The 14,244-nt window shown below is 33.2% G+C and overlaps 1 protein-coding gene across 6 annotated transcripts in view; it reads left to right on the forward strand.

The window, feature by feature from the left end:
- Nucleotides 1-14,244, forward strand: part of Ccz1 (vacuolar fusion protein CCZ1) — a 73,398-nt gene that overhangs the window by 36,261 nt on the left and 22,893 nt on the right. For 5 of the 6 annotated variants that reach the window (XR_012756205.1, XR_012756206.1, XR_012756207.1 and 2 more), the window contains exons 8-9: nucleotides 3,133-3,403; nucleotides 11,166-11,305. Coding sequence is in view for 3 of the 6 variants with exons in the window: in XM_075364695.1 (XP_075220810.1) it covers nucleotides 3,133-3,403; nucleotides 11,166-11,305 (411 nt within the window). In the remaining 3 variants the exon portion in view is untranslated. The remainder of the gene's footprint in view (nucleotides 1-3,132; nucleotides 3,404-11,165; nucleotides 11,306-14,244) is intronic. The other variant, XM_075364696.1, reaches the window with a different exon arrangement.

A 14,244-nucleotide genomic window follows, 5' to 3' on the forward strand; every position in this document is an offset into this window, starting at 1 on the left:
CCACACATCGAATACTGAAGAAGGCATTGCAGGCCCTCTGTGCGACATATTGAAGGTGCTTCTTAAATTGCAATTTCTGATCAAGAAACATCCAAGGCACTTTTGAACCTGAACATACTTTATACGCTGGCGGCCTGCCATCGAAACATGTACTTGACAACTCACTCCCAAACGGCCTTTGAGAAGGTGCATCATCATGGTCTTTTCTGGGCTAAATGTCATCTTGTGTTGATGACTCCACAGCGTTCAAGCATCCTGCAAACTCGAGTGGCTAGGAGTTCAACCTCCCTCCGTAAGCTTCCTTCAACCAGCAGGAGCCCATCGTCAGCATAAACCATGATGCAACACCCGCTGGGCAACTTCAGCCACAGGAGAGAATCAAACTCCACCACCCACAATAAAGGACCCAACATGCTGCCCTGGAGACATCCCTTAGACAGCATCTTGCCAACCTCATGGCTATTATTACTTCCTGTTTAGCCTTCGGGAATCACCATTCAGTTGTTATTTCAGAAGATGAATGAGGATGATATGTATGAGAGTAAATGAAGTGTAGTCTTGTACTGTCTCAGTTCGACCACTCCTGATATGTGTGGTTAATTGAAACCCAACCACCAAAGAACACCGGCATCCACGATCTAGAATTCAAATCTGTATAAAATAACTGACTTCACTAGGATTTGAAAGCTGGAACTCTAGACTCCCAAATCAGCTGATTTGGGAAGACGCGTTCACCACTAGACCAACCCAGAGGGTTGCCAACCTTATGGCTGCCCTCGCGAAGCAGCACATCTCAGTGACTGAAGTAACATTTGCATAACTTGCAATTCACTTACAGTACATGTTCTTTTCTGGAGTTGGTAAATAGTCGAAGGTTACCATAGGTTATTATTAAATTTTCCAGAAATATCCAGGAAAATCCCCAGGACATATTCTGTCTCGCTGGTCGGTACCACACTCATCACACAGAGTATGGTGTCCTCAGTACCCTTTCCAGGACAAACCCCGTACTAATTCTCCATTAACAATCGTTGCGAGGTTAACCTCTCATTTATACATAGATACGAAACCTTTTCAAAGACCTTGCCAATAACTGGAAGTAACATCAGAAGCCTATACATGAACTAACAGCAGGATCCTTGTCCCCACCTATAAACAGCAATTACACAATCCCCTTCTTCCAACACATAGGGAAGTATCCTCCAAACAACAATTAATATTAAATACATGTGTGACAACTCTCACACTCACCCCAACCAAGCAAACAAGAAGTTCCGCCATTACTCTATCAAAGCCTGGGGCCTTACCCCTACCTAAACTACAGATACTTGACACACCTCATTCTCAGTAACCTCCAAGAACACAGTACCTCAGCAGAACTGGGCGACATCTCACCGCACTCACAGATGGTATGTAGTCTCTCCAGCTTCATTATGTATAAAATCTCAGTAGTATCCAAAATTACACCAAACCTTGTCGAGAGAGAAGACAGAAGAACGTCCTTTCATCATTTGTGTCCCAAGACCTTATATACTATGCCCCAGGGATCCCTGTTCCCCTGCTCATGAACAAAGTAACACCAGGAGTCCCTTTTCACATTCCAGACTTTATGAAAGTAATGAGATCTCAGATTTCTGTATTCAGCAGCAAGGGCTGTCCATCGTTCTGGATTGCCCTCGCGTTGAGAAGCTCTCTGCAAACGACAAACAACCCTCTCATGCCGGACAGATCCCTATTCCACCATGATGCAATCCTCTCTCAATTCCCTGCAGTTCAGGGAATTGAACACTCTGTGGCATCAAGAAAAATCGCCGACAAACCAATTGCCAGATCTTCCAATTCCAGATTCCGATCCAAAACTCAAAGCCTGGTCGAAAGTAAATCAACAAATTTCTTCCAGTCTGCACACCTGTGCAGGAAACGACTCTGCTGAACTGGAACGTTACATTGGTAGCACTCACTCAAGCCACCAGCAGTCTCATAGAGAACCAATCGATGATCACTCTAGCAACCATCAACTACCTTCCAATTACAAACATTGGCAGGAATAAACCTACCAACAATAACATCAATGTTTCTTCCACCAAACAATCGACACCCATCTACCATACCTATGTAGGTGGGCAACTCACCAGGTACATTATATACCTATAGATCATGCTGGGCTAAAAAGCCCTCTCTATTCACTGCCAACATCGGTGAAACCGCTATGCCACAAGAGTGACTTAGCATTCACATCTGCACCTATAAGGATTGGACTAGTGCCAAAGAATCATAGGATTTTATCCCAGACCTCAAGATAACAATCAGCAGGATCTCTATAATGGAAATATGAACCAGCAACATACAGATGCAAGTTCTGAACATCCACACAGACAAAAACATGATTATTTGAGAGCTGTCGAATTAAGACACAATCAAGTTCCCTTCTGCACAAAACAGTGGACTGGCTTCCAGAACCACAATAGAAACTATTCTAATGAGAAAAACCTGGCAGATCACTGGGCACAATATATGGATGCTGCAACAAAACAACATCCAGTCCTCTACATAATACAATCTCTCTAAACTCAACCTAAACAATTCAAGCACCCTGTGCATTTAACTGACCAAATCTAATCATTTAATGAAATAGAATTATAGTATATATCGAGAGCTGTCCGATAACACCCACAGTCTTTACTGTTTACAGAGTAGATTTAAGTAATTTTAGATTAATTTAAGCATCTTACATTATAATAAACATTTATATTATACATCCAGTATTTCATTGAACTAGCCGCGTAGAAAAGGATATACGGTTCACTTAGAAATATTTTTTTTTCTGATCAGATCTGACAATATTAATATTTCAGAAGAATTAAACAATTTCTTTTTCTGCTCTATTGGAAATAGAAAATGCTATCGGTTATTATACTATTGTAGCAAATTGCACCGTTACTTTAAAAAAACTGTAGCATAAAGATGATTTAAAACATAATTATTTTACTAATGATGTTCAGGGAGAACAGCATAAAAGCTGTTTACAAACAGTAAGATATCACCATAACTAAAAAAAATCATTTTGTATATTTTAATCTGAATTTTGCCCAATATATTTGTTGGGTTTACTTAATTTTATTTCATTTTCAGATTCTGTTTTATTAACAATGGATATTTACAGACAGTTTGATGAATATTTAGAGTCACGTATGAACAAAATTGCTAAAGAAGTTGCAGAATATAATTCAAGACAAACAGCCGCTTCTGTTATAAATGAAGGTACTTCCAGGTTTGTTTATTTCAACAGGATGAATTTAGCGACAAAAAGTACAGTACATTTGGATAATAGAAAGTCAGGAAATATTACGGTCACCAAAGATGTATTAAGGATATTAGCCGACATAAATACTGAACATTGGAAGTTAGTACAAGTATTTTTTAATTTATATTTTTAAATATTTGGTTTATATATCTGTTCAGTATTATTTTGATAAAAAATTAATAAATACTTCAAAAAATTTTTTTTCAAGTTTTTAACAAAGAGTAATTAATTAATCTTTGCTTATCCTTATGCTTCTCTCTTCATTATTTCTCTTATTCTATTATTTCATTAATTATATAAAATTGGAGATGGGTGGTATTTTTTTTCTATTAAAGGTTAAAGAATCACTAACAGTATCATTTAAAATTGACCAATACTTTTGTTAGCGTCATGCAGGATCTTTTTCAAAAAAATTACTAAAAATTTAATTTTCATTCTTCATTGTATTTAATCTAACAACTTCATTATAATTAGCAGTAATCTTGAAATTTTTTTTTTGGCGTTTCTTTTGTATTTTCATAAAACAAAATATATATTTTCAACTAATTTAAAAAATACATCAAAGGATGCATAACTTTCTACCACTGACAGATTTTTATTTCAAGTGCACTATAGGATTTTTTAAATATTAATGAATTAATCATGAAATATTTAGAATATAACTTCAATGAAGAAAAAATTACCAGTAAAAAAATTTAGGTTCAGTTTGACCCCCTTGATCAAATGACATTTTTACCTTAAAAATTATGCAATGTTATAGTGTAATTGAGAGAAAAAAATTATACTGTATTTAGAATGTTTTTGCAAAAACAAAATCAAAATTCTAGTACCCAAAATGTTTGTCAATCACTATACTTTTCCTTTGTAGTGGTGCTGCTGCAGCAGCAATAGATTTGTAGCTGAGAAAGTACATATTTATGTATATCACTAATACTAATTTGATTATTTACAAATTGTTTTATATTTTTAGAAAAGCTAAAAGTCCATTGTGTCGTATGGAAAAAGAATTAGAAATGTTGACATTAGGCCCATCAGCCCAGGTTCTCTTCTTCCCTCAACCACTATTAAGCTTATGCGGATCAGACTGTTGGAGTGGTGAAGTAACTCAACAAATTTGTATCATTTTTACATCCTAGTGCATAATTACCACTTGCTAATTTAGTCAACTCTTGTAGTTAATATATTCAGTACTATTTTATCTTGATTTAGATGGGGTTATTGTAAATTTATGGGTTTTTACTACTCATAATTATATTTACATTATTATTTTTATTTTTTTTACTAGTATTTTAATTTAACATTATAAATTATTGTTCTTCGTGAAAAATAGTGATATTAGTACAGTGAGAATTTTTGCACTCTTCTGCCTCCAACAAGATGAAGAATTGAGATTCGGTAAAAGATATCTTGAGAAACAAACTTAAGAGCATCATTTCTAATATTTATCATTTTTTTCAAAGTCTAGCAAATGATCCGCATAAAGTAATAAGTTAAATCCTCAAAAATTTTAAGAGCTTATCGTCCATGCTTTGGAGGGAGTAGAATCATGATATATTAAAAGAGACATGGATAAATCAAAGGGAAATCACTGAAATTTGATATTCAGAGAAAGCATTTTTAGAAAAATCCATAAACTGATTTTGAAGAGTGATCTCAAATTGTAATGGAGATAAATTTTGAAGGTGGTCAAATTTTTTAATCATTTAGCAGAGCATTTTAGAAAAGATTGGAAAGTGCAATGACAAGCAGAAGTTCTTTATGGAAAGAAATTATGTTTCTGCCTGGGCCATTATCCTCTTAAAAATGTGTACAACTAAGAGTGATAATTTTATTAGATCAGTATTTTATATAGATGAAACAGTGGTCAACCACAGCCATAATAAATCAATGATATGACAAGATATTGAAGAAAACTGTGATCAGTTAATTTTTGACAAGAAAAGGTTGGTCAGTTGGTAAAGGAGGCATATTGATTGTATATTGAGAGTCAGAAAAAAAAACAGATTTATAAAAGAATGTAAATTAATTTTTCAGTTACAGAAATATACCTTAAATTCATATTATCATTCTAACATGAATTCTGAACTTTTTAAAGAATGGTTCATCAGCTTTATATATTTACTGGAAAAAAGTTTCATATTTTTCATGGATAATACGAATTATCATTTTACAATTTTAGATAAAATTCACATTGTAACTGACAGAAAACAGACATCCAAGAACAGCTGAAAATTAATAATTTACCATTTTCTTGAGAAGAAACAAGAGCTGAATTGTTAAAAAGAAAAGAATAAATTTTTCCCCAAAAATTCTTGGAATTGACAATTTAGCTAATGAAATGTGATAATGCTTCTTCCACCACATCATGGCCATTACAATGCAATTGAGTCGCTATGGACACAGGTTAAAGGAGACTTAGCCAGATGCAACAAAACTTTAAAATTTCAGACATTTAAGGACTTTTCCTCCCTCTATGAATGGTGAGGGGTCCTGAGTGTTCAGTGATAGTTAGTAGCTGAACCAAAGGTGCAACCATATCAGAGAGATATCTGTTGAGAGCCAGACTGTGGAATTATTCCTGAAAGAAGGCAGCAGCTTTTTCAGTAGTTGTTAAGGGCATAGGTCAGGATACTCTTAAACGGCCATATCAACATCATTCAATCTTCAGAGTACTGCACAACTGAAAGCAATGAAAAACTACAGCTATTTCTTTTTCCAAGAAGATGTAGCTCTCTACATTTTCATGTAACAAAGATGGAGGCACCTTCCTTGGTAAAATATTCTGGAGGTAAACTAGTACCCCATTCAGATCTCCGATTAGGAACTACTAAGTAAGGAGTCACCAGAAAATTAAAAAGTAACATTCTATAAGTCCGAGCGTGGAGTGTTAGAATTCTAAAAAAGGTTAGTAGATTAGAAAATTTAAAGAGGGAAATGGATGGGTTAAATGTAAATGTGTAGGAATTAGTGAGGTTTGATGGGAAGAGGTAAACAACTTTTGGTCAGGTGATTTTAGAATAATTAAATCAGCGTGAAATAAAGGGCAGGCAGGAGTAGGTTTCGTAATGAACAAGAATATACGGAAGAGAGTAGAGTATTTCAAAATGCATAGCTGTAGAACCATTGTAATAAGGATAAAATCAAGACCTAAGCCGACAACGATTGTTAATGTCTATGCCTACAAGTGTCCATGATGATGATGATGTGTGTATACGAAGAAATTGAAGAAGCAATTGAACACATAAAAGGGGATGAAAATTTAATAATAGTTGGCGATTGGAATGCAAGCATTGGAAAAGGCAAGGAAGGAAATATTGTGGGTGAATATGGGCTGGGCAAAAGGAATGAAGAGGAGACCAACTTATTGAGTTTTGCACAAAGTTATTTAGTTGCTAACACCCAGTTTAAAAATCATAATAGAAGAATATACACATGGAAAAAGCCAGGTGATACTGCAAGGTATCATGGTTAAGCAAAGATTTAGAAATCAACTCGTCGACTGCAAAGCTTAACCTGGAGCAGACATTGATAGCGACCATAATTTAGTGATTATGAAATATAGATTGGGGTTTAAAAACCTGAAGAAAGGTGTCAGATGAATCAGTAGAATTTAGAGAAGCTTGAGGAGGAGGAGAAGGTAAAGATAGCAAATGTAGAAGAAGAATGGGAGAATTTTAAAAAGGAAATTCTTAAATCAGCAGAAGCAAACTTAGGCGGAACAAAGAGAACTAGTTTTCCAAGAAAACCTTGGAAGTCAGAGGATATATTGCAGCTGATTGATGAACGTAGAAAATATAAGAATGCTAGTGTTGATGAAAGTAAAAGGAACTATCGATAATTAAAAAATAGTATAAACAGGAAGTGCAAATTAGCGAAAGAAGAGTGTTAAAGAAAAGTGTTCTGAAGTGGAAAGAGAAATGATCATTGGTAAAATAGATGGAGCATACTGGAAAGTTCAGGAGAATTTTGTGGTACATAAATTAAAATTTAATAATGTGTTAAACAAAGATGATGTACCGATTTATAATGTAAAAGAAAATGTTGATAGGTTGGTGGAATATATTGAAGAATTATACGGAGGAAATGAATTAGAAACTGGTGTTATAGAGGAAGAAGAGGAGGTTGAAGAGGATGAAAAGGGAGATACAATACTGAGATCTTAATTTAAGAGAGCATTAAAAGATTTGAATGGCGGAAAGGCTCCTGGAATAGACGGAATACCTGCAGAATTACTGCTATTCTGCAGGTGTGGAAGCGATAGATTATACAAACTGGTATGTAATACTTACGAAAAAGGGGAAGTTCTGTCAGACTTCAAAAAAAGTGTTATTGTCATGATACCAAAGAAAGCAGGAGCAGATAAATGTGAAGAATACAGAACAGTTATTTTAACTACTCATGCATAAAAAATTCTTAGCAAGAACTGTGTACAGAAGAATTAAGAGGAGACAGGAAGAAGTGTTAGGAGAAGACCAGTTTGATTTCAGGAAAAGTATAGGGACAAGGAAAGCAATTTTAGCACTCAGATTAATAGTAGAAAGAATATTAAAGAAAAAGAAACCAGCATACATAGCATTTATAGACTTAGAAAAGGCATTTGAAACATAAACTGGAATAAAATGTCCAGCATTTTAAAAAATTTAGGGTTCAAGTATAGAGATAGAACAGTTGCTAACATTTACAGGAATCAAACTGCAACAGTAGTAATCGAAGAACATTAGAAAGAAGCCATAATAAGAAAGGAGTATGTCAAGGATGTTCCCTATCCCCGTTACTTTGTATCTTTACATAGAACTAGTAGTTAATGATGTTAAAGAACAAATTAGATCTGGAGTAATAGTGGAAGGTGATACTGTGATTTGCTGATATAGTAATTCTAGCTGAGAGTAAAAAATATGATGTGGGCACCACATAACTTCCTTTTACACCTATTAAATTACATTTACACATATTTTTTTTAAATGAAAAGTACATAAAATTTTATTTCATTAAAAACTTCTGATATTTTTTTCATATTTTTTTTTGTTATTATTGTATTATTATTCATCGTAAAACTTTTTTTACAATGAGAGGTTATAATTATTAATAAATCTATATATTTAAATTAAAAAAAAAAAAAAGTTTAGAAAAAGGAGATTAAGTGTGATTCGAACTGATCTTAGAGGAAGGCACCTCTAAGATCCAAATATTTCATTAATTAAAATTTAATTTTGCTATAACTCTGGAACCAGTGAAAATAATTAGCACTTATCATATATCATTGAAAAGTTCTTAATGAGGGCGTATTACTGCAGTTAAGAAAAAGTCCAAAATCCAAATTTTTTGACACTTTGGTCAGTCGATTGCAATCAAAAACGGAGGTGCACAACTAGATGTTGCAATAGTCCTAAATCCAAAATTTCAACATCCTATGGCTAATTGTTTTTGAGTTATGCAAGATACATACGTATGTACACACAGATGTCACATCGAAACTAATTAAAATGGATTCAGGGATGGTCAAATTGGTATTTTCATAGAAAATCTGAAAACTGAAATTTCACAATACTTCCTTTACTTTACACAAGGAAGTAAAAAGATTTAGAAGAAACAATGAATGGCATGGATGAAATCCTATGCAAAAACTACCGCATGAAAATAAACAAAAGTAATGAAATGTAGTAGAAATAATGTAGATGGACCACTGAATATAAAAATAGGAAAAGATTATGGAGGTAGAAGAATTCTGTTATTTGGAAGTAGAAGTACTAAAGATGGATGAAGCAGGAGCAATATAAAATTCTAAATAGCACAAGCAAAATGAGCTTTCAGTCAGAAATGTAATTTACTTACATCAAACATTAATTTAAATGTCAGGAAAACATTTTTGAAAGTATATGTTTGGAGTGTAGCTTTATGTGGAAGTGAAACTTGGACTATGGAGTACCTGAGAAGAAAAGATTAGAAGCTTTTAAAATGCGGTGCTACAGGAGAATGTTAAAAATCAGATGGATTGTTAAAGTGATAAATGAAGAGGTGTTGCGGCAAATCGATTAAGAAAGAAGCATTTGGGAAAATATAGTTAAAAGAAGAGACAGACTTATAGGCCACTTGTTAAGGAATCCTGGAATAGTCACTTTGATATAGGAGGGACAGGTAGTTGGGAAAAATTGTGCAGGCAGACAACTTTAACATTTGTAAAACAAATTGTTAGGGATCTAGGATGTAGGAGGTATACTGAAATGAAATGACTGGCACTAGATACGGAATCTTAGAGAGCTGCATCAAATTAGTCAAATGACAGAAGACAAAAAAAAGGACTTTTCAATAAATTAATCGATAAACCATAGAAAGTAAATAAAAGTGCAACCGACATATAGAAATCTACAAGAAGATTACCTGAAACAGTGTTCTCAAGATTTTCCCATTGTCAGTAATCAGTAGGGTGACAGAAGACAGTTCAAAGGATAAGTAACTAGTAAAATAGATTAGTAATTAAGACTATAACTTCAAATAAAAACGCTGTAAATTATATTTTTAAATATAAATTGTTAAAAGTAAAATGAATGTAGGTTAATAAGATAAGTAAATACTATAATTATCCTACTAAAATAAAAATAAAGTATTGATAAAAAAGAAAAAAGCAATGAACAGTAAAATTAAACAATAACTGACAGAGTATGTGAGGGTATGAGCTTGCGTGCGCATATGGTGAAAATATGTGCTTATTGGTAAAGTTACAGTGTTACAACACTAATGGCTAAACTGACCTTGATGCTCAGTTTTGCTGCTGTAGCTAATATAATGTAATTTTTCTGTTTATTATCAATAATATCATTTTTGACTCATTTTCACATACTATATGTTATACACTGTACATAATATATGCCATTCTTCACAAGAAAAAAAAAAAAAAAGTTAAATTTTATTCAAAACTACTTATGAAAAATGCTGAAATGAGCTCTAAAAAAGTAAACCTTCAGCACCCCAAGAAAGGTAAACCTGACATCAAAATCTCAATTTGTCATTTTTAAAGCTTTTTAAAAGTGTTTTTTAATTATATATAAATAATCTAATAGGGAAATTAATTTAGTCATATTAATACAAATATGTGATACATACATACTCTTATTAATATAAACTAAATTTTGCATTGCAATGTTTGTCATTATTTAGATAATAACAATAATTAAAAAAGAAAAAGACAGTATAAAGAAGACTTATTGGATGTCTTCAGAACTGTATTTTGATTAAAAAGAAAGAAAAATGAATAAAAATAAATAAAAATTAAAAAAATGTTTTCTCTTAAACTATAATTTCAAAACTACTGAAGAAAATTTATAAGAGTACAACTAATAATATGTATACAAATAATTATTGTTCCAAATTGCTCGTTTTGTCTGATATTATGAACTTTATTATCAGTTTTAAAACAGGAATACCGATTTTTTTTCCTTATTTTTTTGAATGAAATGAATATAAAACTTCTGGGGATGAGTTGATATTTTAATGAAGAAAAATTTCAATATTGTTATCTTTAAAGTTATTTGGTAAATAGGAAAAATTTAGGGTTAAATGAATTTTGATTTTTTTCATTGAAAAATATACAGTTTAAACAAATATAGTCCTATTTAACAAAATTAATTTATATTAAGTGACCTTGAAAATGCTCAGATTGAATATTAATATCGTCATTTTCTTTCCCTCTCGGAATGAAAGAAGTTTTGTTAACATTTTTTTCTGAAACCTATGTATAATTTTTGTTCCATATCTAAGTTGAAAATATTGAAAAACCTAGTGTAGGTACTGGAAATTTGCCAGAATTTGTTGTTATTATTGTTACTGCCCATAACGAAGTTCTGATTTTGATTTATTTTTATAGAATGGTAGAAGCTGGTAACCCAACTTGTGAGACGATCATTAAAACTGTTAATGATTATTGGATTGTTGGAAGGCTATCAAATGCTCGTGAATTTTATGTCATTACTCAACACAAAAATGCAAACATCGTAGAAATTAATGGTAATATATATTTATTTTAGTTTCCCTTTTAATTTATTGATAGAAATGTTATGAAACAAAAATAAATTGTTAGTCTCAATGTGTTAGAAAGTCCTGGACTAGGTCTAAAAATATATATATAAGTTTAATTATTTAAAAATGGGCACATCCTCTTTGAAATAGTCTACTTGGGAATGTGCACAATGATCCCAACACTTCTCCATGTCAAGTTGCAATGAAGCCTTTACCTGAAGGCTTCCCACTATGGCCTGTGATTTTTGCTTAGATGTCTTCTATGTGTCAAAGTGATGGCATTTCATATCCTGCTTCATTAGAAAGTACAAAACAAAGTCACATGGTGGGAGATTATGAAGGATGTGGAATGACTGCCACATTGTTTTCTATTAAATGATGTCATCTTGAAGAAGATTTGAGCAGAGGTGAAATGTCATAGTGTAACAGCCAAGCTAATTGTTTTGTGGCAATTCTGATATTTTTATCAGATATCCTCTTCAATTGCCTCAAAATATTGCAATTAAAATCAAAATTCATTTAACTCCAAGACGAACAAACTCTTGGTGAATGAAACTCTTGATGTCAAAAAAACCCTATGAACACATACTGTCATACTTATATGGCTTTTGCCATACTACAGTAATCTGGAAATGTATCTGTGTATTTCGCTTTTTTGTGAAATCCCTTTAAAATGCTTCTGTCTTTCTGTTAAATGTACAAGATACCAGTAAGGTTACATTTTACAAAAATCAAAAATTGGATACTTATTAATGAAACTTATTTGACATATTACACAAATATACCACTATTTTTTCTATATATTCGCCATTCAGTTTCAAACACTTGTTCATCTGGGGTATCAACTTTCATATTTCTATCTCACGTGTCCCTGCTGCCATCACCTTTGACTATTCACACAGCATTCTTCACCTCTTTGTCATTTGAAAAATATTTTCCCCTCATATGGTCTTTCAAAAGGATGAAAAGAAAAAAGTAACTTGGTCCCAGGTCAGGACTATGGGCAGAATGGTTCACAGTATCCCGACCCAAACTTTTGAAGAGATTGATCATATTGCGTGCAGTGTGGGACCAAGTGTTATTATGCAGTAGATACTTCCCTTTGACAACTGCTCTCTTCTTTAGTTTTGAAAGGCTCAATGAAGCTTTTGTAGGGTCTCACAGTATCTGTCTGCATTTATGGATTGGCCTGGAGTCAAGAAAAAAACTATAAGCAAAATTCTTTTTCAATCCTACAAAAATGTCACGCATGATTTTTTTGCAGACTATTGCATTTTGAATTTTTTTTCCAGCTGTGAATCAGTATGCACTGCTGCATATTGCCTTTGGGTTTTGGTATGTAGCAAGCCACCCAGCTTTCATCCCCAGTCATAATAGAGTTGAATAATTCGTTATCCTCTAGCTCATAACAGTCGAGAAACTATAGAACACGATTAACTAATTTGTTTTTTGTTCTTCTATCAACAGTTTTGGTTCCCACTGCACGTACAGTTTTAAAAAATTCAGCCGGTTGGCTACCATTTCATACAGTACAGTTAAGCCAACTTCTGAACACATTTCATGAAGTTTATCCACAGTCAAATGGCAATCTTTGTAAATGAGTTGTTCAAATTCATCAGTAAACTTATCTGTCACAATTGACAGTCTTCTACTCCTCTGTTCATCATAAACATTTGTTTTATCATCTTTAAACTTTATATACTACTTTTTACTTTATCATGTGACATCACATTGTCATAAACAGAAACAATTTCACAGTGGATGTTGGTGGCTTTTTATTATTAGTGATAGTGAGATTCATATGAGGTTTCAAACTTCACAGTTGGCACGGTTAGGAATTGTCGGATTCATGTTAAGACATGGTTGTGAGTAACTCTTCAAGCTACTAACCTCCACCTAGCCTTGTTCTCTTCATTTGGACCTCCATTTCACATAGGAGTGCCAACTTTGAAATGAAAAATTTCCCTCAGAGCTACAGACACATTTTAACCTTATTTTCTGAATGTAACTAGTATTTGTGGTACAATATAGTTGCCTACTTTAAGGCAGAAAAGGTGTTCATTATATCTTTTGATTACTTATGTTTTGTGTTATATTCACATTAATAAATGGTACAGGTAATTGAAAATAAAATTATACAAAGCCGTATACAAATAGATACATAAGTATAAAACTTAAGTCTGTTCTTTGGTGGTTGGGTTTCAATTAACCACACATCTCAGGAATAGTCGACCTGAGACTGTACAAGATTACACTTCATTTACATTTATACATATCATCCTCATTCATCCTCTGCAGTAATACCTTACAGTGGTTCCAGAGGCTAAACAGAAAAAGAAAGGATCATTCAGAAAGTTTTTGGCCTGATGCAGAGATGGTGAAGTTTCACCAAATGACTGTCTTTTGTCAAATGTGATCCTTTAGATGGTGTGCTGTGAATTTTCAGACGAGCGCAGTTGTTGCTTGTTTGTAAGATTAAATAAAGCAAATAAATTTTTACAAGGGTTATGTTTTTTCAAAGTCCAATCGGTCGCGAAATAAAAACCTGTGCAAAAATCAGATGAACCTTTGTGCATATGTGTTGCACAGAGTCTCTAGTATGGCCTTCAATCACACCGCGTCACTTCGTTTAGTTCTTGCACGTAAACATGTCTACAACAATACCATCTCCCGCCAAGTGTGAAGTGCGTGCAGTAATTCAATTTCTTCAGACTGAGGGCTGTAATGCAGCTGAAATTCATCGATGAATAAGTAATGTGTATGGTGAAACTTCAATGAGTGACAGCAAAGTGCGACAATGGTGCAGGAACTTTAAAGCAGGACATGCAGATGATGCAGGCGGTCAGGGAAGGAAGCGAGTGTCAACCAATGATCTCGTTGAGCAAATGGATGAAACAATTCGAGCAAATTGTCAATTTCTGTATTAA

The sequence above is a fragment of the Lycorma delicatula genome, chromosome 4 (assembly GCF_047948215.1).
Source record: "Lycorma delicatula isolate Av1 chromosome 4, ASM4794821v1, whole genome shotgun sequence".
Lineage (NCBI taxonomy): Eukaryota > Metazoa > Arthropoda > Insecta > Hemiptera > Fulgoridae > Lycorma > Lycorma delicatula.